Source organism: Cololabis saira, chromosome 21 (assembly GCF_033807715.1).
Source record: "Cololabis saira isolate AMF1-May2022 chromosome 21, fColSai1.1, whole genome shotgun sequence".
Taxonomy (NCBI): Eukaryota; Metazoa; Chordata; class Actinopteri; order Beloniformes; family Belonidae; genus Cololabis; species Cololabis saira.
The window spans coordinates 34969209-34996992 of record NC_084607.1 but is presented as its reverse complement, the minus strand read 5'-3'; the positions used below and the strand labels follow the sequence as shown (position 1 = coordinate 34996992).

General features: G+C 41.2%; 2 protein-coding genes across 3 annotated transcripts; one reads left to right on the top strand and one right to left on the bottom strand.

Annotated features, from left to right (window-relative positions):
* Positions 1-2014: 2014 nt before the first annotated feature.
* On the top strand, positions 2015-9064 carry prmt1 (protein arginine methyltransferase 1). Of its 2 annotated transcripts, none has more exons than XM_061712893.1 (10): positions 2015-2131; positions 4434-4529; positions 4622-4777; positions 4878-4941; positions 5024-5166; positions 6003-6090; positions 6769-6884; positions 6965-7115; positions 8019-8140; positions 8238-9064. In XM_061712893.1, exons 1-10 carry the CDS (start codon positions 2105-2107, stop codon positions 8319-8321), a joined length of 1047 nt encoding a protein of 348 aa, XP_061568877.1. In that variant the 5' UTR covers positions 2015-2104; the 3' UTR covers positions 8322-9064. The 2 variants fall into 2 exon arrangements, with proteins under 2 accessions (XP_061568877.1, XP_061568878.1); XM_061712894.1 differs by having other exon boundaries at positions 2034-2131; positions 4443-4529.
* Positions 9065-16600: 7536 nt separating this feature from the next.
* On the bottom strand, positions 16601-26032 carry ppp1r35 (protein phosphatase 1, regulatory subunit 35). Its single transcript, XM_061712905.1, has 6 exons — positions 25898-26032; positions 24580-24814; positions 22704-22800; positions 20392-20507; positions 18956-19046; positions 16601-17063 (listed from the first exon to the last, which is right to left on the bottom strand). Exons 2-6 carry the CDS (start codon positions 24811-24813, stop codon positions 16753-16755), a joined length of 849 nt encoding a protein of 282 aa, XP_061568889.1. The 5' UTR covers position 24814; positions 25898-26032; the 3' UTR covers positions 16601-16752.
* Positions 26033-27784: the final 1752 nt, after the last annotated feature.

Genomic DNA, 27784 nt, shown 5'->3' with positions numbered 1-27784 from the left:
AAGGTGACAATCAGATCAACAAAATAGTTAATACAAATAAAAACAGCATAATGTGCGAGAGTAACTTTCATGTTAACAAATTCAGTGATTTACAGATGCCGATGGTCTTTTGTGCCTTTGTGTTTTCCGATGAGTAGATCGTCCTCATATATTATTCAAGTTCTTTTTTGAGTGTAAAGAGTTCAGGCTTTCTGTGGATGGATTTGCACTTATGTATGTGAAACTTTGCTAAAAATAAAGACAGATTTATAAAAAAGAAAGCGTCACTATCTTTGTGATTAAAATTATGAAAACCAAAAATAACATTCTTATAATAAATATGAAAATCAGAAAATATACTTGTGGAAGTTCCTCCAGAATTTATAAGTGAATTCACATGACCAGAATAAGTGAGAATATGTTTCAGGATGCTTTTGGCAAAAAGAACAATTAACATCTATATCATTCTTAAATTTTGGTAAATATTGTTTTGCAGGGTAGAATTTGTGTATCAATTTAAAAGAGATCTCTTTGATTTTATTTGTTAGAAAGAATCTTTGTGGTAACGACCAAACTTTTGTCCACTCAATATCTGTCACGAAATTGACCCAATAAAATGTGGCTGGTGGGATGGAAGTTAAGCCATCCTGAAAGAGTTTCTCAATGACAAGCCGTTTTAATATTTAACAGCTAGACTGGATATGTGTTGCAGATATCCACAGTTCCATTCCCCCTAGTCAAAAAGAGCATTTCAGATATCTACAATTACATTCTTCCTATCCACAATTGTCATGTCAGATATCCACAATGTCATTCTGCCAGTCGTGTGTGTGGGGTTTCTACTTACAGATATCTACAGTACAATTCAGTTGCAGATATCCGCTATGTGAATTACAGATATCTGCAACTGAATTACGGCTAGCTGTAATTCCAGTTTCAGATATCTACAATTTAATTCTGACTAGTCCTAATTCCAGTTCAAGATATCTTTAATTCCCCTCAATTCAAGATATCTACATCGTCCTTTTTAGATATCTTAAATTAAGTTTTGACTAGTCAGAACGAAGTTGTAGATGTCTTGAACTGGAATTATGAATAGTCAAAATTATGTTATAGATATCTCAAACTGGAATTAGGGATAGTTATAATTTAACTGTAGTTATCGATAATCAAGTTATAGATATCTTGAAATTAATTTTAATTAGAGATATTTCAAATTGGAGATATCTTTAACTTCCATTCTGCCTAGTCAAAATGTAACTACAGATATCTTGAATTAGAGTTTTGACTAGTCGAAATAACGTTATAGATATCTTGAATGACAATTCTGACTAGTCACAATGACATTATGACTAGTCAAAATGTAGTTGTAGATTTCTGCAATGTTAATTCCGGATAGTCAAACTTAGCCATTAAATCTTAAAACGGCTTGCCATAGTTTCTCCCACTAGTTGCAGTGTTCTGCCAATTTCTGCTGCTTTGTCAAAAAATGCTCCCTAATGGTTTTCTACCTTTGTAGAGCTACAATTTTACTGTGTTTTACTCCCTGAACCACTCCCATTTTTTTAATTAAAGACTATTTTGGTGCTGTACGTACAGGTCGGGGGGCCTGGCTGGCCTTAGACACAAGTAGGGGGGGAAACAAGGAAAAAAAGTTGGGAACCACTGCTCTAATGTACCAACATGTCAGGCACTGTTACGAAAGCTAATGTCTAATTTTATGTGTCGACTGGATTTGACAGAAAATAGCATCACTATGGCCTTAACCAGCCCTATGATGGGCTATCGGTTCACATCCAGGCTTCCAAAGCACTGGCATGATAGTTGGCACCTTTTTTCTGTACAGTGATTAAATTTTTTTTTTTTTTTTTAAGTATGTAATAGTTGTGTGTTTGTGTATGTTGGATGTGTGTGGGCCTTCTGAGTCCGTAATAGATTTATTATAAAGGGGCGTGGTCCAGGGGGAAAGTGACGTCAACGCATACCCTCCCCGGAAACCCGCGGGGGGGCGTAGTTCCTGTAGTTCTTGTCCCGCCCTAAAGGGGGCGGTGTGCTGCGCGGGGCTCCGTGGTAAAAGCAGCGGCCAGAGGGAGGAGGGAGAAGAAGACGCCAGACGGAGATCGAAATGGCGGCACCAGCAGAGAGGATGGAGGTAAGGTCTCACATCTGGATCAACTCTCTCCCCGCGGCCCCCGGGCCGGGGACGGGCCACCACAGCCCGGCCAGCTTCATGTCGCTGCGCACTAACCGAGCAGCGGCCAACTAAACTGTATCTAGGAAAAAACCTTTGTTGGGTGATGTCGCTCATTCATTGATCTCTAAATCAGTAAAAACACGAAAAAAAGGGACACCCAACTCGTGGTGTGCATTGTATGTATTTGTAAATGCAGACAGGCTTTGGGACATGTGGGTTTGATGGTTTTGGTTGTCGGGGGGAGATTTTAGCGGGACCGCGTGGAGACGAGCGTGTTAGCCCCGAGCTAGTAGCCGCTAATGCTAACGACGCTGCCTTTTATTCTGTTGATTTAACTCTTTGTTCGGGTTAAATCACGCCACACCACTGGTGTCACGGGCTTTTCGTCTAGGCCGCAGACTTCCGAGGCGATTAGAGTACTTTTGGGGGGGCGGCGTGACTGTTTTCATTTGTTTTTGTTATTTAGATAAATAAGTTACCGGTTTTGGTGAGGAGGAGGTCACGTGGTCCGCAGATTACATGTGCGCTTAAGCCTGATTTATGGTTCTGCGTTACACCGACGCAGGGCCTACGGCGTAGGGTATGCGTCGACGCGTAACCTACGCTGTAGGCTCTGCGTCGGTGTAACGCGGTACCATAAATCAGCCCTTAGCCTGGTAGCGGAGCTGTGGCGCAGATTCCCCCCCGGAGGAGAAGCCATGTGCTCCGACAGGCCCGGTTCTAACCCCCCCTCCCCAGGTCCGGTCCGGGCCGGCTGCTCCACGGCGGCCCACAAAACACCGTAATTCGTTATAGGATAATCTTTATACCGTATGAATGAGCTGGGTTGAACAGTTTGCTATAATTTGCAGGATTATATAGTAACTGAGGTTTATTACACCTAATTATTTAAAGATCACTTACAAACAAGTGTGTGGGGGCACACACCTCAAAAGTAGACAAAGACTGCTGGTGTGTAAGGGCCACCCCCCTCCCACAACTATTGGGGGGGGGGAGATGAAACTCTGATCACGTTGGTTGTAGGTGGGAAGGAAACTTGCATTATGATTCATATTCTTGTGCTCTAATGTAACATTTCTTAATTCAGGGAGATGAATAAATAAGAACATTTCTTTGTTTTCTAGGAGACAAAAACTTTTGATTGAATGCGTATCCTTTAACGTCAAGGAAAAGACACTAGTCATGATGCCAAAGAATAATTTCAATTCTTAAGGCTGATTTAAGGTTCTGCGTTAAACCAACGCAGAGCTGTGCTGCTCTGTTCAGGTTTTAGCACGCCTTTCTCGGAAAATGGAGGGAAAAATATGGAGGACCATGTAGCTTGTGTTTGATTTCGGTATGTCCTCGGTTCCCAATAAAAAAGATGTGGAAAAAAAAACAATGGCGTGAACTCAATTTTGCCGTGCTGCAATACCCCCACCCCCCCAGAGTGCTAGGGGGTTGCGTTCTTTTCCGGAAAAAAGAAAAGGCTCCGAAATCCTTCAATGTGACAGAATTACAACTATTTTATTTATCGCCGTCTCTAGTTGATTCTTTGTTTAGCTTCCAGCTTTTCTGGTCACAGGGAACAATGGCGACCGAGAGAGGACTGTTGCTACCAACAAACCAATCACAGCCCTCTCGGACGCATATTTCCATTTTTTTGGGAGGTGCAGGTCAGGCTACGGCGTAGGCTACGGAGAGACTCCCGCGTAGACTACCCCCTTAATGCAGAACCATAATTCAGCCTTTAGTCGTAATGATGCTAAAGAATCATTTACAATCATTCCTACTTGGTGTTTCCCGTCTGTAGCCGTGAGCACAGGAGCTGCACCGGGGGGGGGGGGGGGGGGGGCAATGCATACTAAAACCAATGAACCAAATAAAACCCATTTGAATCAAAATTCGTTTTTTTGTTACTCCATGGGAAACATCCAGAACGTGCCTTCCGGTAAAGGCACAGCAATATGTTCCCAGATCGCATAAAGGACAGAAGTGAGTTTCTAAAACGATGACTTCCTGTTTCCCCCAATTCTGACCACCAGCTGAATAATTGGTGCATCTTTTATTAGAAATGTAAGCAGGTGTGGGAGACTTGTATTGACAAAATGTGTGTAAACTACAACTATTTGGTCCCGATCCAAAGAAAAAGTAAATAAAGACCGGTGTCATTTGTCTAATTTTTTACTCTGTGCATGAGTTGACGTCAAAGAAAATCTCATTGGCTGATCAGATGTAGGAGTCGTCATCTTTGGGCTAACTATGTTCTTGTTTTGTTGAGGTTTCTCAGGGGGAGAGCTCAGCCAAGCCTGCGGCCGAAGACATGACATCCAAGGACTACTATTTCGACTCCTACGCCCACTTTGGAATCCACGAGGTAATTATTTTTTTTTATTTATTCTAACTAAAATAGTTTTGTCAAAAGATGAAACGGGCTCACGGTGTGTCTCCTCTCTCCCGCCGCTGTAGGAGATGCTGAAAGACGAGGTTCGCACGTTGACCTACCGAAACTCCATGTTCCACAACAAACACCTGTTTAAGGACAAGGTGGTGTTGGACGTCGGCAGCGGGACGGGAATCCTCTGCATGTTTGCTGCTAAAGCCGGAGCCAAGAAGGTTATCGGGGTGCGTGTCAGCCGGTTCATCTGTGCTTCTGGTGTTTTTCTGTTTGTCGGGGGGGCCTGAACAAATAGTCAACGTTTTCTCTTCCGTTTGGCCTCAATAGATCGAGTGCAGCAGCATCTCAGACTACGCTGTGAAAATTGTGAAGGCCAACAACCTGGATGATGGTGGGTAGATGGATCCCAGTGTGCGTTGCTGTGGGTGGTAGAAGAATGCAGGTGTTAACGTGGCCGTATCTGTTGTGTCCAGTTGTGACCATCATCAAAGGGAAGGTGGAGGAGGTGGAGCTGCCGGTGGAGGGCGTTGACATCATCATCTCTGAGTGGATGGGCTACTGTCTCTTCTACGAGTCCATGCTCAACACAGTCATCTACGCCAGAGACAAGTGGCTGGTACGTGTGCTGCAGCCCGGTCCGCTACCCCACGGCCAGAACCAGCCCAGCTGGTCACGGCAGGGCTTTAACCCGTCCATAATTTACAAAACTAGGTCATTTACACAGCTCATGTTACGTGAGGTACTCGTGCAACATATCTTTGGACAGCTAAGATTCTTGTGATTCCACCAATATAAACCATTTCAGGATATAATCATAGCAGCTGGTTCAAATCAACACCACAGACAGACATTTACAAAATTGACGAAACTTGCAGATGAAGCCTCAGAACTCGTCTGATCAAAAATATTCCAAAACTAAATATACACAAAACTTGTCTGGTTACATTCCGAAAGGTCAATCCAATAAAGTATTTAATCCAAAATACATTATACCAGTAAATATCCACAAACAGTCGCTGCATCATTTGAAATTAGCCGCTCAATGTCTCATATTTTCAACATATTATTCGCTGTAACTGCATTTTAGACGTCTTCACAACAGATATCTTGGTCTCAAAATGGAGTCTGTACGCTGTTCTTTTGATTGACACCTCATTCAACCATATACAGGACTGTCTCAGAAAATTAAAATATTTTGATAAAGTCCTTTATTTTCTGTAATGCAAAAATATCATACATTCTGGAATCATTACAAATCAACTGAAATATTGCAAGCCTTTTATTATTTTAATATTGTTGATTATGGCTTAGTTTAAGAAAACTCAAATATCTTATCTATATCAAATATCCTATTAGAATATTCTGTGAATCTTAATCTTAAAATGCTGGGGTTAAGGTGGGTGGGTTGTTACTCAGCTGGTTAACCTCTCCTCTCCTCTGCCTCACCAACAGAAGCCGGAGGGACTCATCTTCCCCGACAGAGCAACTCTGTACGTCACCGCCATCGAAGACCGGCAGTACAAGGACTACAAAATCCACTGTGAGTACCTGGTCATGTGACGCTGTGGTGGAGTCCCAGTTCTGCTCTTTTCTAGTCTCCGCCATCCAGCTTTGACCAACTCTGACCCCACTCAACAAAAATACCTCCAGTTTTTGGGTTAAGTTGGATAAACTTGAACTCTGCGTTTCTTTTGTCCTCTAAGGATTTGATCAATTAAGGCAGGACATGAAACATGGCGCCTGTTCAGATTCCAGCTGAAATTTTACTTTTTCTAGTGATGTACCAAATGTCCAGTAACCGAAATTGTTCGGCCGCTAAATAGAGAAAAAAAACACATTCAGTGGAATAAGTGGGGGGAAAAACTGAACAATTACATGTTACAATTTTTTAAGTTATTGTGCTTTATGTCTGCTGGAATATTTAAAAAAATGCTGAAAAATGTTCACGTTCAATAAATATTTCTACCTTGTAATTTCGTTTATAAAAAAAAAAAAAAGGCCTGCCTAAAGCACATTTATTTGATTTATGCAATGAAAAGTGAAAAGATTGGCAAAATAAATGAAAAACTGTGAAGAACCATTGTTCGGTATTCAACCAAGTGTTTATTATTTTCGGTTTTGGCTACAAATGTTCATTTCGGTGCATCACTATTGTTTTCCCTTCAGCCGTGACTAGAATCCTTGTATCTGAAGTTGATGTGCATTTGTCGTCCTCCAGGGTGGGAGAACGTGTACGGGTTCGACATGTCCTGCATCAAGGAGGTGGCCATCAAAGAGCCGCTGGTGGACGTGGTGGACCCCAAGCAGCTGGTGTCCAACTCGTGTCTGATCAGGGTGGGTGTCCCCCCGGGGCAGGGCTGGTTCTGGGCCGTGGGGGTCCCTGGGAAGAAACCTGACCCGTGTTTGTGTTTCAGGAGGTGGACATCTACACGGTGAAGGCGGAGGACCTGACCTTCACCTCACCGTTCTGCCTGCAGGTGAAGAGGAACGACTACATCCACGCTCTGGTCACCTACTTCAACATCGAGTTCACCCGCTGCCACAAGAGGATCGGCTTCTCCACCAGTACGTCCTCACACACGCTCTCATTTATCACTGGCCACGGTTACACAAGGGTTTTAGTTCTGAATTAAATAATTCCCAATTAAACTGTTTTCCTTCCAGTTTACATGGAAATAGTCATTCCGAATTGAGGTTTTTGATCGGCTTTGTCTGGGGGTTGGGAAGTTTCTGATTGGATAGGGGGCGGACCGCAAGTTAAACTACCGGAAGAAAAATTGACTTAGCCGTTACTTTGAAAAGCTCACAATTTCCTGCCATCTGTTCTTTTAATTATTTCCAGGTCCTCCAAGCTATTTATTAGAGGGGACCTATTATGAAAAACACTTTTTTTTTTCTTGCTTTAACATAAATAAAGTGGTCTCCCACATCTGCCAACTCAGAGGAGGAAGTTTAATTTGGAATGGCCATTTTCATTTGGAATTAGGTGTTTACATGGTAATTTTTACTCATTTTAAATCTGATTTTAATTCTGAATTAAAGGAGCTTGATGCAGGATTTATGAAAAAAATGTGTATATGTTTTAAGTTTTCTAGTAAAAAAATAAAATAAAATTACAAATAAGAAAAACGCATACAAATGATATATAATTTGATGTATTGATCTCACTCAATCAGGTACGCTATATGATAAGGTGATGACGACAAATACATTCTTGGTCTTGGTTTCAAATCAGCCTTTCTTCTGATGTCATGAATCTCACCTGGAAGGGTGTTCCAATATGCAACTGATCTATAAAGTCCTGTCCTCTCCATAGTTTGGGTTTATTTGTTGGACATGTTTGTCTGAGGTCGTGTTTGTGATACCGGGACCTGACTCAGGTTTCCGTGGCAACGGTGGGGCGGTTGTCTCAGGTCTGTGCTGGTTCCCCAGGGCCGACTTTAACCTCAGATCTTGTTCTCCCTCCAGGCCCAGAGTCCCCGTACACCCACTGGAAGCAGACGGTCTTCTACATGGACGACTACCTGACTGTGAAGACGGGAGAGGAGATCTTCGGGACCATCGGCATGAAGCCAAACGTCAAGAACAATGTAAGCAGAACCCCAGTCCCGTTGGCCTGTGGCTGCTTCTCCTCCGTGTGTGTGTGTGTTTCCCTGGCTGACCGGTTTGTTTGTGTTCTGGTTTCAGAGGGACCTGGACTTCACCGTAGACATCGACTTCAGGGGCCAGCTGTGCGAGATGTCCCGGTCTTTGGAGTACCGGATGCGTTAGACGTTTGTCTTTTATTAGTGGGCAAATTGTGAGGTGTACCTGGGAGTCCGTACTCTAGTTTATCGCTCCCCCGCAGCAACATTTTAGACGTGTTTTTCATAAGTTCCATATTCCAAGATTAACAGTATTTAAAATATTTCCACACCTTTGAGTTTAAAGTGCAGTGATTCCGGTGATCGTTTGTGCAGTAGTCACTGAACCAGACGTGTGACATGTTGCCTGGTGTCTGTCCCAACATCCTGCCGGGCCGTCGGGCTCGGAGATCCATCTCCATCCCCCTCAATCCCCTCGGTGTTGGTCGACCGTCTCCTCGTTCACATGTTCTACGGGCTGCACATGTTTCCTTCAGCGTCTCGTAACAGCAGTCCAGTAACTAGAGAAGCTCCATTTCAGAGTAGAAGTTACCGTCCAGAAGCAGATGCTGACAGTTGGGGGTCCAGACCAAACGGTTAGGGGGTGTCATGTTGTTGCAAACTGTGGAAAGGCCCCCCGGCACCCATGTGAGGGTGTGGGGGTGCCGGGGCCGAGCACGTCCCGGTGCAGCTCTCCGACCACAGGGAGGGCTGAGCCGGCGTGTCCGGAGCTGCCCTAGTGACTGTGAAGAACACAGAGGCCGTACTGACTCATCACACCTTCAGTTTGTCTTGTTTTTTGTTTTTTTTTTCTTATGTATTGTTTTTTTTTGGCTGCTGCTTCTTTCTTTTTTTTAAATAAAACTATTAAAATGTTTCTTTTTTCATCAAGTGTTCTGAGCTGTGGCTGTTTTATATTAAACACCTCATCAGTTGGAGATAAGGTTGTCCTGATCAGGATTTTTTTTTTTTTTTTTTTTAAGCTTCTGATCCAGATCACTTGAGTTTGAGTATCTGCTGATCCCGATTTTTCCTGATCCGATCACTTTTTTTTTTTTTTTTTGCTCCCGATACAATTCCGTAACTTTTTTCTGATCAAATACATTTTGTTAATGAATTAATTTTTTTTTTTTTTTTAAAAAAAGGACAAACTTATTTTCCCAAGTTTTTATTAGAGAAATAAAGTCAGTTATACACGATTCACATTACAGTATTGATCGGGTATTTATTTTTTTTCATAAAGAGAAAAAAGGAGAAAATCCGATGTACAGTCAATCCAAAACTAATACCCAAGAAATCAAAAAGATGCATTTGTAAGGGGATAGCGAAAAGAGATATTCACTCGTCCCTAAAACATTCTGAGAAGTCTCCATAAAATACTAAATACCTCCCTCCAGAAAAAACAAATTAAAAAAAAAAAAAAAAAATTGTCAAGTTATCGGCAGACGATAGTTATAGCCAATATATACATTTACCTCATGTAAACTCTTTGACCGTCATATATCTGTAAACAAAACCTTTGGTTTAACTGATAAAACATAATTGTAAAACAGTAAAATATTGCATCCAAGTATAACATTTTCCCAAGTTTCTTTTATCGTCCATTCTCCAACATGGACATTTCTTTTCACTGACTGCACCATTAGATCAAAACAGCTTATCAGCACTGGTGCCACAAAATGTAGAAACATGAAATTGTAAACTTAAAATGCAGAATAGTGCAATAATACGCGAAATGTTCGTTAGGCAAACATTGCATTTGGCTGTTGGGCTGCCTTCGCTTTCAAGTTTATAGTGTAGTGTGTGATCAAAAGCAATATCTTATAAACATGTCTGTATTGTTAAATACAATTATAAAACGATTTAATAGTTAATATATGGGTCATTCCTAGCATTCGGTGCCATTTCAGTCCCCATGACATGTGGTATATTTTGTGTAAAAATGGGCAAATACTTATTTTTAAAAGCTGCTCTTACATGGTTAACCCCCCTCTACCATAGAAAACAATATGTAACCAGGATTAATTACATTTAAAATAATTACTCTAATTTTACCACAAGTAAACTAAACTGCCTTGTCCCGAATCATGTTTGCTCAACTACAACCGGAAATATAAGTAATAGAGATCAAAATACATCAAATACATTCTACAATTTTCATTATTGTTTTATAGCTTTATTCATAATATTCCTCACCTAATGTTATTTTTTGCAATTAATAGATTTTTAATGCTTAGAATTCTTAAAATATGTTGTGTCTCTGAGCCGACTGTCCACCCTGTTAGTCTGATGTAAATACCACTGAACCCCCCTCTACTATAACCTCATCACATGACTCGGCAGGAATTGTGCATTTGTGGTGGGAAAATCATCTGCAAGAAGTACAGTTAGTATAACCCTTTTAATCAACCCTTTTTTCAGTGTTTTAGAATGCTTGATTTATGTGGTAAAGCATAACGTGTTATGCTTATTTATAGTAGAAACCAATCATTTTTGGTGATTTTGAAAATATGGTTGGTTAATATGTTAAAAATCGTCCTCGGTTGTCACCAAGTGCTAGCTTTTTTTTCATCACATGAGTAGTAATGGCCAACTTTAGCTTAAAATGTCCCCCCTGTTACCGTCCACCCTGTTACTGATTTGCACAGTAACAGGGTGGACACACAGTAACAAGGGGGAATTCAGAGGGTTAGGGTTAGAGTTTCCAGTATGTGTTGGTATTCATAATACATGTATTAAGCATTTATTTGTTATATACTTTTCAAAGATTTGTTAAAGGTCAAGGTGGCCCCTATCTGGGCCCACCTTGACTTAGATATGGTGAAGGAAAGATACCCTCTGGTCAATCAGGTCCATGTCTTCAGCGATGGGCCAGCTACCCAATACAAAGAGAAGGGCAACTTTTACCTTCTCTCAAAAGAGCCATTCAAGAAGAGCTTCAAAGACATCAGCTGGAAGTTGTTTTTGGCCAGCCATGGCAAGGGGGCTCCAGATGGTGTTGGGGGTGCGCTTAAGAGATCAGCTAACAAAATTGTCCGCCATGGAGGAGATATCCCCAATGCAGAGGCCATGTTCAACGAGTTGAAGATTTGGGCACTTCTGTTGTACTTTTTCTTGTGGTAGGATGAGATGTTGAGAGGATATGCAAGAAATGATGGATGTGCCCCAACTAGTTTTCAAGGAACAATGAAAATCCACCAGGTGATCTCTTTGGACTCCGGCAGGGCTGCCCTTTGTCACCGGTCCTGTTCATAATTTTTATGGACAGGATTTCTAGGCGCAGCCAGGGGCCGGAGGGGATCTGGTTTGGGAACCTCAGGATTTCATCTCTGCTTTTTGAGGATGATGTTGTCCTGTTGGCTTCATCGGACCGGGACCTTCAGCATGTGCTGGGGCGGTTTGAGGCCGAGTGCGACGCGGCAGGGGTGAGAATCAGCACCTCCAAAACCGAGGCCATGGTTCTCCACTGGGAAAGGGTGGCGTGCCTTCTCCAGGTGGGTGAAGTCCTGCCTCAGGTGGAGGAGTTCAAGTATCTCGGGGTCTTGTTCAGGAGTGAGGGAACGATGGAGCGGGAGATTGACAGACGGATCGGTGCAGCGTCCGCAGTTATGCGGTCGATGTACCGGACCGTCGTGGTGAAGAGGGAGCTGAGTCGAAAGGCGAAGCTCTCGATTTACCGGTCAATCTACGCACCTACCCTCACCTATGGTCACGAACTCTGGGTAGTTACCGAAAGGACGAGACCGCTGATACAAGTGGCCGAGATGAGTTTCCTCCGCAGGGTGGCTGGACGCTCCCTTAGAGATAGGGTGAGGAGTTCGGTCACCCGGGAGGAGCTCGGAGTCGAGCCGCTGCTCCTTCACATTGAGAGGAGTCAGCTGAGATGGCTTGGGCATCTGTACCGGATCCTCCTGGAGGCCTCCATAGGGAGGTGTTCCAGGCATGTCCCACCGGGAGGAGACCCCGGGGAAGACCCAGGACACGCTGGAGAGACTATGTCTCTCGGCTGGCCTGGGAACGTCTCGGACTCCCCCCGGAAGAGCATCTCTGCTGAGGCTGCTGCCCTCGCGACCCGGGAACGGAAGCGGAAGAAGATGAATAGTGAGATGAGTGATCTCTATGTCTCCAGGTACAATTAAATACCAGGACATAACTGCCCTTTTCCAGGCAGACCAAGGCATACTGGACTGTGCCTGCTATGGGCGGAAGCAGGTGAGCCAGGGAGAAGAGGCAGACATTGCACCGAAGAACCATCATCAATCATCATCAAAGAAAAGATTGGGCAGTCGTGCATTGTAAACTATGATGGTGAACCCTACAAAAAATCCGAATCAGGAATCATCCTGGAGGTTGAAGATGATGTCAAAGTAAAGTGCATGCACAAGAATGGGACCAACAAGTTCTTCTGGCCAAGTCCACGGGAGGATGTTAGTTGGTCCAGGTATGACCAGATTGTGTGCCGGACGGTGTGGAATTATTTAGAAAGACACCTGCTGGTGGTTGCTGGTCTGTTAAGTAGTTTTTGAGTGCTCTGTTGCAATGTTGGTGAGGTCAAAAACTGACAAAATACCCTGATGTTTCTTTTGGGTAGGGGGGATGCATGAGCTCCGGTGAGCAACATGGTGCGCTGTGAACTTCTGGATCGCTGTGTGCGCCTTCCACTCGCCAAATGTACAGGGCACCTTGTCGAATTGAAAGGGCACCAGTGCCAAAAGGGCAGATGCTCAAGCATCCTTTAATTTCTATGTGTGCACGCCTATGCATGTTATTGTTTAATGGTGTGAAGTCCACCCTGTTACGTTCTGTCCACCCTGTTGCTCTTCTATCCTCCCTGTTACCTGTGTGTTTTTTTAAAATAATTAAATAAATTCAAAAAATAATAAGCATGTCTTTGTTGTTACTTGCAGGTAATAATTTGGCAGAGTGAAATCACTTAAAAATTCTGCCAAATTCTATTGAAATTCTTGTTTATTATAAAAGAAACATGTTGAAATTACATTGTGCCTTAAAATAGAGTGAATCTTTTTTCAAGATAATACTTTCCACTTCAAATATATTTTAACCTAGTATTCACAAACAAGTAAGGGACAATTTAGCTCTTAGAAAATGTAAATATTACAATACCTGTGTATTAAAAACACTTAGTAATAAACATGAGAACGTCCTGTAACAGGGTGGACATTTGGCCTATGTCACGTGCAACGAATTTGGTAAAAATTATTAAACCATAATATCCTGAGCTGGACCAATATGTTTTTCTTATCATTCAAAAAGTCCTCCTTCAGATTAAATAAAAAAATCATGAGAATTTAAACATTTTTGTCAGAAAGTAAACCAGGATGAAATGGCACCGAATAGTAGGAATGACCCATATATTAAAAACAATAACTAAGTATGTCCCGATACCAATCTTTTGAAAATGAGGATCGAACCTACACTAAGGTAGTTTCCTGCTGATTTACTGACAGTTAATGTTTTATCATTGATACATAAACCTTTGGATGCTTCAGTTAAAACTGGCCTTAGATAATTTTGAAGATGTTTCCTAGATCGTCATAGTGAGAAATTTTTCAACGCTAAAATATAAACAAAACTACATTAAATTCACAGCTACCCCAAGAACCAGTGGTCCATGGACATTAATATTTGGTACAGTTACCAAGAACCAGTGGTCCATGGACATTAATATTTGGTACAGTTACCAAGAACCAGTGGTCCATGGACATTAATATTTGGTACAGTTACCAAGAACCAGTGGTCCATGGACATTAATATTTGGTACAGTTACCAAGAACCAGTGGTCCATGGACATTAATATTTGGCCACCAATCTAGTTTCCTGATATTTATATGTACTTAATTTCTACGATGGGGAAATACACGAAGCAAAGCTTGAAGGCTTACAAAAGTCTTGACGCTTGGTCCGACTTCAAGGCAGGATTTGTTGTAGAAATTATAGTGATGAGGACACCGAACTTTATGATTTGACCGTTTAACGTTAGCTACCCAAAAATCCAACATTACCTGATACAAAATGGGAACCACAAATCCACGTTTCAGTGTCTGGAATCCAGTTGTTTCTGTGAATTGCAGTGATCCATTTGTCTCTCTTAAGCTTATTTTTCGGCAGTCTGTGAAACGATAACTCTGATTTCTTGCTAAATCCATGAGTACAGTTGATCACACAACAGCTCTTTCCCATTTTAGATGTTTTCCAGTTGCTCAAACTGAAAGTCTACGCTGCCACTCAGTCTTTCTGCCACTCAGTGGGCGTAACCCGCTGTGAAATCTCATCTGTGACGTCATGCACATTCCCTCGATGGAAAAAGTCAATAAAAATATTTGTCCAAAAAAAAAGAAAAATGAAAGCAGTCTGAGATGTCGTCCCCTCCTCAGTCCCTCTGTGAAGCTCCTGCTCTGCAGACGCCAGCGTGGATGGGACTGGGTCAGCTGGGTCTCTGGTGCCGTCAGGACCAGCTGCAGCTGAACATCAGGAGGATGAACACCAGGACAAGCACCGCTGGTGTTGAACCCTCCATGACCTCTGAAGTTCAGCTGAGCCACGTCTGGGACGCTGGTTCCGGTTCCGGTGGTTCCGGTGAACAGCTCTGTGGCGTCTGCAGAGGTTGTTCCCAGCCCGTCCCTGGACCTGGACCTGGACCTGGACCTGGACCTGGACCTGGGCCGCTGCGGGTCCTGGATGGACGGATGTTCTGCAGACCTGTCGGCCCGCTGCAGCCTCCCTGTCCCGTCTGGTGGCCGATCCAAACCCAGCAGGGACGGAAGAGCTCGCACTTTTCACTTCTCATTGTACATTGTTGCATGAATATAAATATTTTCTTCCCCTCTTTCCTCATGAGATGTTTATAACTTGTTACATGAGACAACTAAGTGGGGGAACAAAGCTGTTTCTGGTTCTGATGACGATCTGGTCGCACCTCATCTTGTTCAGACCTGTGGAACCAGTGAACAAAGTTCTGTCCCATTGGTCTCTCTGTGTCTATCTCTCCTTCCTCTGTTCTTCATTCTCTCTGTCTGTTCTCTCTTTTCCTGCTCTGCCCTGCTGGTCTTCAGCAGGAGGATCCCCCTTAAGGCTGAATTCTGGTTCTGTGTTAAACCTACTCCGTAGGGTACGCGGCTACGCGGGAGTTTCTCTGTAGCCTACGCCGTAGCCTGACCTGCACCTCCCAAAAAATGGAACTACGACCCAACGCAGACGGAGAGGGCTGTGATTGGTTTGTTGGTAGCAACGCATTTCCGGTTTGTGAAGCAGTAGTGAACTTTCAGCACTCTTTCTTCGTGTGTGTGTGGGTTTTTTTTGGGTTGTTTTGTTTTTTTGCACAATAGTTGTCCTTATCTCTTTGATTTACTGTGACCGGAAAAGCCAGAAGCTAAACAAAGTATCAACTAGCACTCTGGGGGGGTTTGCACTGCGGCGAAATGGAGTGACGTAGAAGTCTGTAATAAAAGATATGCTGTAACAATGCACCTCCTAATAATAACACCTCATTCTGCCGCACATCTCACTTTAAAAAAAAAAAGGTATATATTATATGTTATTAAGAACTTTTTTAATTGTATATATGTTAATAAGTGCCACATTTGTTAATTTACTGTACATTTGTTTATTTACTGTTTGCTACTTTTTAAATCTGGGTACAGTGAGTGAAATAACTGGAGTCAAATTCCTTGTCGGGCAATGTTCAAACTTGGCCAATAAAGCTGATTCTGATTCCTAAAGGGGAGTTTTTCCTTGACACTGTTTGGTTTAAGGTTTTTCTCCCACTGGGGGAGCTTTTACCTGCCATTGTTTATGTAATAACTGCTCGGGGGTTTATGTTTATGTTCTGGTCTCTGGAAAGATCCTGGAGACAACTTCTGTTGTAATAGACGCTATATAAATAAAACTGAATTGAAACGAATATAAAAATAGTAGATAGAGTTTGTGTTTGTTTTATACTCAAACCCTCCACAACAGGATAATTTATTATGTTTTTATAAAAATACAGGGTTAAAGGAAAGGCACAAACTGTAGCACGCAGCTGTCCATCACGAGTCCACACTGCAAAAACTCAAAATCTTAACAAGAATATTTGTCTTATTTCTAGTTAAAATGTCTCATTTTTAGTAAAAAAAAAATCTCGTTACACTTAAAACAAGACTCATCACTGGAAAAAACAACAATTTTCACCTGTTTCAAGTAGATTTTCACTTAAAATAAATAGAAAAATCTACCACTGGAACAAGATTTTTTTACTTGTAATGAGAAGATAAATCTTGTCCCACTGGCAGATTTTTCTACTTATTTCAAGTGAAAATTTACTTGAAACAGGTGAAAATTGTCAAATAAGTTTTTTTTCCGGTAATGAGTCTTGTGTAATGAGATTTTTTGACTAAAAATTTGACATTTTAACTAGAAATAAGACAAATATTCCTGGTAAGATTTTGACTTTTTACAGTGCACACGGCTCCAGGAGGAACCGTTTCCAGCTTCTTTGTTACCGCTGCTTGACTTTCTTCATCTGAGGCGTTTAGAGAGTCAGCTGGGTGTAATGTGTCCAATAGGAGAGCTGCCCGGCGTCAGGGCGAGGCCTCCCAGCACCGCTGCCGTCTGTACAGGTCAAAGGTGGAGTGGGCGGGCCGTGGAGCGGGCTGCAGCTTCAGGGGGGCCGGGCCCTCGTCGGGGGGGAGGGGCTTCTGTCTGAACAGGTCCGGGGGCCTGAAGAGGAGGAGGGAGGGGCCGTCCGTCGGCCTGGCGTCAGGACCGCGGGGGCCCGGGGCCGGGGCCAGCAGCAGCCTGTCCTGCAGGACCCGGCTCAGCAGCTCGTCCTCCTCCACCCGCACGCTGATCAGGGAGGAGAAGATCTGCTGGGAGCGAGAGACATTCACCACTGCAGAGACAGAGAGAGAGAGACAGGGACTACGTTTACATGCAGTCAAAATTCAGGTTACGGTCAATATTCCGGTTACTGAAACATTGGGAATAATGTGTTTCCATGCGTGAACTAACAGGGTTATCCCTGTTTACATGGTGATTAATTATTCAGGATATCTGGATCAAACCAGCGACGCACGGAGAACGTCATGACGCAATTCCCGTCATTTCTGCTTCTTTTTCCTGTATCCAAATCCAAAACCACAACAATAACAGCAGCACGGCGGATAATCAACAGCCCAGTAGAAGTACGTCTTTTCCAGCGTTTTCCAGCGAAGCTTGATCTGGTCTGGCGTTCCTACAAATGCTGCTTTGCGCAACCTTTCACTCAAGTTTATGTAAATCTTCTATCCCGGTACTTTCTACCGTCTACAAATGCCAAAATGTTCCTATCTTTCATTACATTTATGAAGTGATTAGTCTCCTCCTGGTCTTGGTTTCTCCATGTTTACACTGCAAAAACTCAAAATCTTATTTCTAGTTAAAGGAGCATGAGGCTCCTTTTAAGAAATGAGACTCTCTAGCGCCACCCTTCACCACGACGGACGTCGGGGGTACTGCAGCCAACAGTGAAGCCGGCACGGGAGAACGGGGAGAACGTGCATGCAGCGTCATGTGACGTCACATCCACAGCCCAGCGCGGGAAATTCCGGCCACAATTGCAGCACATTTTGCAGCACACAGCCTGTTCAAGGCAAAGGAGAGATACACTAGAGGAATCATTCTTTTGGGTTTGGAACGCTTCATCTGACATTATTACTAGAAAACTTAAAAACGTATACACATTTTTTTCATAAATCCTGCCTCAATCCTGCCTCAATCCGACCTCAAGCTCCTTTAAAATGGCTCATTTTTAGTCAAAAAAAAATCTCATTACACTTAAAACAAGACTCATTACTGGAAAAAACAACTATTTCCACCTGTTTCAAGTAGATTTTCACTTAAAATAAGTTGGACTAAAAATGAGACATTTTAACTAGAAATAAGACAAATATTCTTGGTAAGATTTTGACTTTTTGCAGTGAATCTGACTATGGAGAACAAGTCGGGTTTCAGTACCAGACTGGAAATGGTTTTCTTTCTGCTGTAGAGCTGCAGGTCTGGATGCCGGTGTTCAGTTTCCAGCCACTAAGTTGCTGAGCAAACGCAGTTCACTATGTGGCCCCAAATATACACTGCAAAAACTCAAAATCTTACCAGGAATATTTCTCCTATTTCTAGTTAAAATGTCTCATTTTTAGTAAAAAAATCTCATTACTCATTACCAGATAAATAACTTGTTATTTGACAATTTTAACCTTTTTCCAAGTAAATTTTCACTTGAAATAAGTAGAAAAATCTGCCAGTGGGACAAGATTTATCTTCTCATTACAAGCAAAAAAATCTTGTTCCACTGGCAGATTTTTCTACTTATTTTAAGTGAAAATCTACTTGAAACAGATGAAAATTGTTGTTTTTTCCAGTGATGAGTCTTGTTGTGTAATGAGATTTTTTTTAACTAAAAATGAGACATTTTAACTAGAAATAAGACAAATATTCTTGTTAAGATTCAGAGTTTTTGCAGTGTAATGATGGTTCTGTTAGGGCACAGTTCTTGACTTGGTACTGAGTTCAAACCCCAGAATAAACATGAGTGCTGACGGTCACCGAGGCTGATTAAGGTCTGTGACTAAGAGCGGCATGTTTCCAGGCAGCCGACAGAACTGCAGTTCCAGGAAGCTCGGGATTTACAGCTAATCCTTCCCACAGCAAGTTTGCACCCCTGGGTGCTGGTCAGACACCCCTGGGTGCTGGTGGGAGCAGCGCTGACGCACCAGCGGCAGATGTGTGGAGTCTGCCTGCTCTTACCTTCAGTGGCCCTGGCGTGGATCTGGGTTTTGGTTCTCTCTGACTTCTGCAGGGTTTCCTGCAGGGTTTTCCGCGAGTTAAACTCCGCCCCCTGCAACACAACACACAGGTCACCATGGCAACCAGCTCGCTGGCGGGCGGATTACCTGTCAGCAGAGATCACATCCACCGCAGCAGCACACTGGCCACGGTTACATGAGGTTTTTTAATTCTGAATTAATTATTCTGAATTAAATAATTCAGAATTAAACTATTTTCCTTTGAGTTTACATGGAAATAGTAATTCTGAATTGAGGTTTACATGGAAAACACGTTTGATGGGCTTTATCCAATTCCTCTACAGGTCTGGGGGTTGGGAAGGTTCTGATTGGATAGGGGACGGACCAGAAGTTAAACTACCGGAAGAAAAACTAACTTAGACAACTTTGAAAAGCTCACAATTTTGATGTTTCCTACGGTGGCCGACAAGGGCCAAACGCACTGCAACGGCCTAATGCGTCTCAGTTAAGGAAAACGGCTTCAAGTACAGAAACGATTCAAATTCACAAACTCTAAACGAGGTACAAAAAGAGGAACGTGGTGCAAATGAAAAAACCTGCTGCAAAAAACAAAGACAAATGCAGCATCATCAAACGCTGCAAATAGAGAAACGATGCAAAGCACAAAACGATATAAAACAAGAAACCATCTTCAAAAGAAAAACGCTTCATAACCGGTTACTAAACCTGCAGGGGGCGCTCTCAGCGTAACAGCTCAATGAACAGACACAAGGGATGTAGAGAGAACGAACAGCTGACTGAACCACAGTGTTAACATCCATTACGAGATGTTTCTTTATTATATTTTACACCAGACGATACAATGTACAGCATTGTACAGTGATATAAACATCGTATATAAATATAGTCAGATAAAAATCACATTAGCGTTCCCGCTGTATGTTTAAACCATGGATGTAAACACTGTGGTTCAGTCAGCAGTTCGGTCTCGGCCGAGAGCGCCCCCTGCAGGTTTGGAGCACTTCCGGTTGTTAATTTAAAGAGGAATGAGTGTAAACATGATCGCGGAATTATTCTATTCCGATTTAAAATCAGAATAAACCAGCCACTTACTACGGATTTAAGTTTAATTCGGAATGGCCATTTTCATTCAGAATTAGGTGTTTACTGGTAATTTTTACTCATTTTAAATTGGATTTCATTTTAATTCTGAATTAAAGAGGAATTAAACTTCCCATGTAAACGCACTGATTGAGGTGAAACCAAACCAAAGACAGAGGAACAGAAGGATGCTGGTCTTCGTTATGTCTTCACACTCAAAATAAGTTTAAACTCTGTCTGTGAACACTTCCAACAATATTTCAGGAACTTCATAAAAACCAGATGTTAGTTCATCTCACAGCTGATATCAGTCATCTGTACGTAATCAGTACGTACCTGCAGGGACTGAAGCTCCGCCTTCAGAGCCAGCGTGCTGTTAAGCCCCGCCCTCTCCAGACAGCCTGGCTCCTGATTGGACGGTGCAGGATGAGGCTCCGCCGGATGTCTGACAACTCACCATGAAAAACAAAGATAGATCAAGATCAATCCAGAAGGTTTAAGTCTCCTGGTGTGACCAAAGCCAGATCCACTTAAGCAGTTATCTGGTCGGGGTTTTCCTGTTTCTCCAGTTACAGAAGTCCAGAAGTCCAGAAGTCACGTTAGAAACAAGCAAACATAGTGTGATTGTTCTAAGGACAAAGATTAGGGTGGGGACACATTTTATGACGGATTAATACAGAAAACCAGACAGTTCTTCAGGGTTCACATACTTTCTCTTTCCATTCTGGAATAGAGGGAATGTGTATGACGTCACAAATGAGACTTCACAGCAGGTTACGCCCACTGAGTGTCAGAAAGACTGAGTGGCAGCGTAAACTTTCAGTTTGAGCAACTGGAAAACATCTAAAATGGGAAAGAGCTGTTGTACGATCAACTGTACTCATAGATTTAGCAAGAAATCTGAGTTATCGTTTTACAGACTGATGAAAAATAAGCTTAAGAGAGAAAAATGGATCACTGCAATTCACAGAAACAACTGGATTCCAGACACCAAAACGTGGATTTGCGGTTCCCATTTTGTATCAGGTAATGTTGGATTTTTGGGTAGCTAACGTTAAACCATCAAATCATAAAGTTCAGTGTCCTCATCACTTTAATTTCTACAACAAATCCTGTCTTGAAGTCGGACCAAGCGTCAAGACTTTTGTATCTTCAAGCTTTGATTCAGGTATTTCCTGGTGTAGAAATTAAGTACATATAAATATCAGGAAACGGGATTGGTGGACAAATATGAATGTCCATGAACCACTGGTTCTTGGTAACTGTACCAAATATTAATGTCCATGGACCACTGGTTCTTGGAGTAACTGTACCAAATATTAATGTCCATGGACCACTGGTTCTTGGAGTAACTGTACCAAATATTAATGTCCATGGACCACTGGTTCTTGGTAACTGTACCAAATATTAATGTCCATGGACCACTGGTTCTTGGTAACTGTACCAAATATTAATGTCCATGGACCACTGGTTCTTGGGGGTAACTGTACGGGTCACTGTCAAGTCCAACTGACTTTAATTTAAGCTGATAATCAGCTGTTATCCCGTCTTCTCCACTAATTGCAGCTGTTTTTGCTGATGTTTTACCACTCAGTGTGAGTAAGGGGGCTGGTCCAGTGGGGAAGTGACATCAATGCAAACCCTCTATTGGCTTCAATTTCATCTGATGGAATATTTCAGTAAGTGCGTATTGCTTTACAGCATCACATCACACACCAGCAACGATGACACTCCCTCACAGCCCAGGGGACTGATGACAGGGTCCTAACGGCTGGATTATGGTTCTGCGTTAAATCCACGCCGAGCGTGGTAGCAACGCATTTCTGGTTCCGGTCCGTGAAGCAGATGTGAACTTTCAGCACTCCTTTCTTCATGTGTGTGTGATTTTTCTTTGTTTTGTTTTTTTGCACAATAGTTGTCCTTATCTCTTTGATTCACTGTGACCGTAAAAGTCGGATAAACCATTCAGGAAAAGATCGCACCCCCCTAGGGCTCTGGGAGGGTACTGCACCGCGGTGAAATGGAGTGACAGAGAAGTCCGAAGGTTCACGACGGCGTCACGGCGACGGCGTGTGCTCTGCGTTGGTTTAACGCAGAACCATAATCCAGGTTTAAGAGCCTCCTCCCCTCTGCCTGTACAGGGGGACCCAGTGAGGTCAAAGAAACTAAAGCTCCTTCACAGAGTGTGTGCAGCAAAGAACCAAATTTATCATCATTAATGATAAATTTCAACTATGTGTGTGTATGTATGTATAGGTAAGTGTGTGAGTACAGTGTGTGGGTATAATTATAGTATAGTTAGTTATTATAAATACTTGTTAATAAATGATTAGTGAATGTGGGTAGGATAAGTTTACACTTCTTCCTACTTCTTTTTGCACATGTAAGTTAAGATATTAAATGTTAAAGGATGAAATTCTTTGTTTTTTTTTGTTTGTTTTTTTTTAAACTTATCTTCTCTTTTAATGTACAAAATAAAAAATCAAAATCAAAATAAAAAATAACAAAAATCAAATTTACAAGACACCATGACTGTTAAACAAGACTCAGTTGATGTCATTCCAAATGTATTTTATATGAAGTTTTTCTAAATAAGTGCAGTAATATTGTAATTATGTATTGTATATATGCTGAATGTGTGTGGTTACCATGGTGACGTGCTGTCCTCCCTCCCATTGACTGCTGAAGGTGAGTGATACGAGGCTCCGGCGTTACCGTGACGACCAACGGCTCTTCAAAAGTCACCTTGAGGAGATCAGAAACAGAGCGGTTTGGACCGAACACACACATGCCTGCAGGCAGGTGTCGTCGCACACTCATGCACATTCATGCACGCACCAGGCACGCGCACAAGAGCTGTGTCACCTCCAACATTTACATCCTTCTTGTCTTAAAAGGGAATGTGCATGACGTCACAGATGCGACTTCACAGCGGGTTACGCCCACTGAGTGTCAGAAAGACTGAGCGTCAGAAAGACTGAGTGTCAGAAAGACTGAGTGTCAGAAAGACTGAGTGTCAGCGTAAACTTTCAGTTTGAGCAACTGGAAAACATCTAAAATGGGAAAGAACTGTTGTGTGATCGACTGTACTCATAGATTTAGCAAGAAATCAGAGTTATCGTTTTACAGACTGATGTAAAAATAAGCTTAATAGAGACAAATGGATCACTGCAATTCACAGAAACAACTGGATTCCAGACACCGAAACGTGGATTTGTGGTTCCCATTTTGTATCAGGTAATGTTGGATTTTTGGGTAGCTAATGTTAAACGGATCAAATGGATCGCTGCAATTTGCAGAAACTGCAGAGAACCGCCGAAACTCTCAGACGGAAGGTAAAAAGTCGGAACTTTGTCTGGAAAAAAGAAACCTTAAGATATCTATCTGAAGACATAATGAATACAATACAACTATGCTGGCATGTGTTCTCATAAGTACATGCAATCTTTTATTTGTTTATTTTTTTTATTTCCTATTTTGTTGATTTTATTTATTTGTTTTCTTTTGTTTTTGCCTTTGCTTAAATTATAAAACAAGTATTCTTTGCACAAACTTGTATTACTTGCTGCACAAACATGCTGTAATGAGAAATAATGTTAATAAAAAAAATATTAAAAAAAAAAGAAAAAAAGAATGCAGTTGTGAGTGGTGTGGAACAATTCAATTCAATTCAATTCAATTTTATTTATATAGCGTCTAATACAACAGATGTTGTCTCTAGACGCTTTCCAGAGATCCAGAACATGAACATAAACATAAACATAAACCCCCGAGCAATTATTATATAAACAATGGCAGGTAAAAACTCCCTTAGTGGGAGAAAAGCCTTAAGCCAAACAGTGGCAAGGAAAACTCCCCTTTAGGAGGGAAGAAACCTTGAGCAGGACCAGGCTCATAAGGGGGGACCCTCCTGCCGAAGGCCAACAAGACTGTTTCAGTTCAGACCAGCGGTCGGCAACCCAAAATGTAGAAAGAGCCTTATTGGACCAAAAACACAAACAACAAATATGTCTGGAGCCGCAAAAAATGAAAAGTCTTGTATCAGCCTTAGAATGAAGGCAACACATGCTGCATGTTTCTATATTAGTTAGAAGTTTTTTTCATTATGCACTTCGAGAAAAAATTCAAAATTTCGAGAAAAAAGCCAAAATGTTGAGAAAAAAGCCAAAATGTTGAGAAAAAAGTTGAAACGTCGAGAAAAAAGTTGAAACGTCGAGATTAATGTTGAAGTACACTCTGGAGAAAAAAGTCAAAATGTCGAGAAAAAAGTCAAAATTTCGAGAAAAAAGCCAAAATGTCGAGATTAAAAAAGAAAAGGGAAGAAAAAAACAGAAAAAGAAAAAAGATGAAAAAAAGAGAAAAAAAGAGGGAAAAAAGGAAAAAATAAGAATAAAAGGAAAAAAAGAAAGAAAAGAAAAAGGTCAAACATTTTTGAAAAATGGGCGGCGCTAAAGAGCCGCATGAGGCTCTAGAGCCGCGGGTTGAAGACCGCTGGTTCAGAGGAACCTAGTGGGATCTCCTCACCTTTGTGTTCTTCTTTCTTCTGGGAGGTCCTTGTGTGTGGGTCTTGGGGTGCGACAGGCCGCCCTGGCTCTGCGGGCGAGGCTTTACCTGTGGCTGTCTGGTGTCGGGGGACGGGCTGAGTGTGACTGACAGGTCCAGCTCAGGGCAGCAGGTCAGAGAGGAAGAGGAGGAAGGGAGGGGCATGGGGGCGGGGAGGGGGGAGTGTGGGGGAGACTGGAGGCTGGAGAAGTTCATCCTGATGACAAACAAGAACATCTTTAATACAAAATTAAAGTCCTCTGGACTTTGAGTTTGTGTCTGTGCAGCAAAATATGAGTGAATCAACGTTGAAATTTGGTTTGGCAGAAACATTGAATCCATGTTGAAGATAAGCCAAGCTGTCGCTCTGATGAACTTTCATCACTCATAGAGTCTCAGAGTAATCAATCACTGTGCAATAATAATAATAATCATAATAACACAATCATATGCTGTGACAATGCACCTTCCAATAATCATATCTACCTCATTCTGCTGCACCTTTCACTTTTTAAAAATTGTATATATGTTAATAAGAGCTGTCATTTGTCTATTACCTATTTACTGTAGAGTGAGCGAAAATAACCGAGTCAAATTCCATGTCTTGTTTGACCTGGACAAATAAACACGATTCAGATTTTTATTTTGAAGTCTGCAACAAACAGAATATGCTGATTCAACATTGATTACAAGTTGGCATTGCAATTGGATGATGATTATTGGTTGATCCATCATCAATCATTGACCTTAACCAAAAAAAAAACCTTTTTAATTCAACATTTAACATTTTATCTTTTGCCATCTGTGTGCGTGTAACAGATTTTAGTGAGCTGCAACTCTGTTAAAAAACATAATTTTTCATTGTTTTCACAAATAAACAGATTACCTTTTTAATCACTTCAGACCTACTCTTTTTCAAAAACACTTAACAAATCTGTGTAATTTTAGATGCGACTGTAACAGTAAGACCAAGAAATAACCAACAGCCACTTCACTTAGACTGATCAAACTGGTTTTAGAGGATTTTATAATAATAAATAACTAAATAATCTGTGAAACAGTTGCCAGTTCAGGTCATTTTGTGGCAATTAGATCAATAAGAAACGAATAAAAGCAGACAGGTTTAGTTACGAGATCTAAAAAGTTTCTGATAACAAACATTAAGGAACAACCTCTGAGTGGACGGTATATTAGATTATTAGATTATTACATTATTAGATTATTAGATTACGAGTTTGGTTCTAAACAACTGTTTTGATTTCAGAACCAACCTTAAATCCACTTTTATTACATCTATTACCTGTCCTTGTGTTTTTAGACACGACAATCCGCAGACGTTGTTCTTCCGAAGACGAAAAAACAAAAATATTTAGTTTATTTACATTTGACAAAAAAAGTTCACCCGCTTTTCTTTTCATAACTGATTTCCGCTTCCGGTTTTCTTTCTTCTTCTTTATGAAAAAAGGGTTGAGTCGTGATATCTGGAGACACCTAGCGGTGAAAACATATATCCTTTTCTTTGCGTATTTGACTTTTTATGTATTTCCATTAAAGGTATGTAGTATCAACAGAGGTGGACAGAGTACTCGACAGTACAAATACTACTGGTCAAAATTTACTCTTAAGGTACTTAAGTATCCAAAAGTAAATGCTTTTAAATGTACTTTAAGTAAAAGTAAGAGTAAGAGTAAGAGTAAATTTCTTATTTTCCACATCAGTAAATTACTATATTTTTTCTAAATTAACTTAAGGATCTTTTAACTCTTGTTTCTGAGAATTAACTCTTTGAAACCAGCTGCACTGACGTGCTGCTTTTAGAACCACAATGTTATATAAAACCTGCAGAAACACCAAAAACAAATCAAATGAATGGGATCATAAGAGGACAGCAGATGATGCAGAGTTTATTAACAATCATGAACTGAAACCAAATGAACCTGCACCATCCAACTAAGTCTGGATCCCCCTCAAAGACCACTGCTTTACAAAAAACTACATCTCTGCTTTCAATAACTCAATGTTGAAGTCACTTAACTTTACAGGAAGGACATGTACCAGAACAATATAGCAATATAGAGCATTACAAACTGTCTCCCCATTCAGCCATTCAGAGGCTTGACGTATTTCCGCTTTACGTGCATCCCAGTGGAGAGCGTGCACTGTGATAGGTCTCCTCCTTTGACAAAAACAGCTTGTGTCCAATAGGATTTTAGGGAAGAAGAAAAAAGAGCAGACCTGAAAGTAACGAGTACTTTTCAGCCTTCCTAGAAATTTACCCGAGTAAAAGTAAAAATATTTGTCTTGGAAATATATTCAAGTAAGAGTAATAAGTACCAAAGAAATCTAATACTCAAGTAAAGTACAAATCCTCTGGATATGTACTTAAGTACAGTACTCAAGTAAATTTACTCCGTTACTGTCCACCACTGAGTATCAATACATGCAGAGCTGGGTAGAGTAGCCAAAAATTGTATTCAAGTAAAAGTACTATTACTTCAGAATAATATGACTCAAGTAGAAGTAAAAAGTAGTCATCCAAATAATGACTTGAGTAAAAGTAAAAAAGTACTTGGTGAAAAAACTACTCAAGCACAGAGTAACTGTTGAGTAACGTCTGATTTATTTTTTTAACACAACCATTCAAACAGACAAAAGTACAAAATAATCATCTTCAGGGAAATTAAATCAATAAAATAATAAAATAAATTAAAATTAATAAAAAAATAGCTTAAATTAAAATAAGCATAAAGTAAATTCAAGTACTTTAATAAATAAATAAAATAATAACAGAATAAAAAAAAAAAAAAAAAATTAAGAACAACTAGCACAAAATTTCCAGCCTTTGTACTTTTCTTTTTTAACCAGGCAGAACTAGAACAAACATGAACTCATAGAAACTCTGTGTGTGTTTGAGTCTGTGTAAATGTGACAAAACATGCAAAAACAAACATTTTTCCCAAAGAATCACCCAGTGATGTCATGAGATTGACGCGTACGCGGAGGAGTTAAAAGAAAAGTAACGAGCTCAACGTAACCTAATGTATCTACTCAAGTAAAAGTAAAAAGTATAGTTTATAGTTAGATTCAAAACTTCTCCTAAAAGTACCAAATTTCCCAAAACTTACTCAAGTAAATGTAACGGAGTAAATGTAACTCTTTACTACCCACTTCTAAATACATGGTAGTC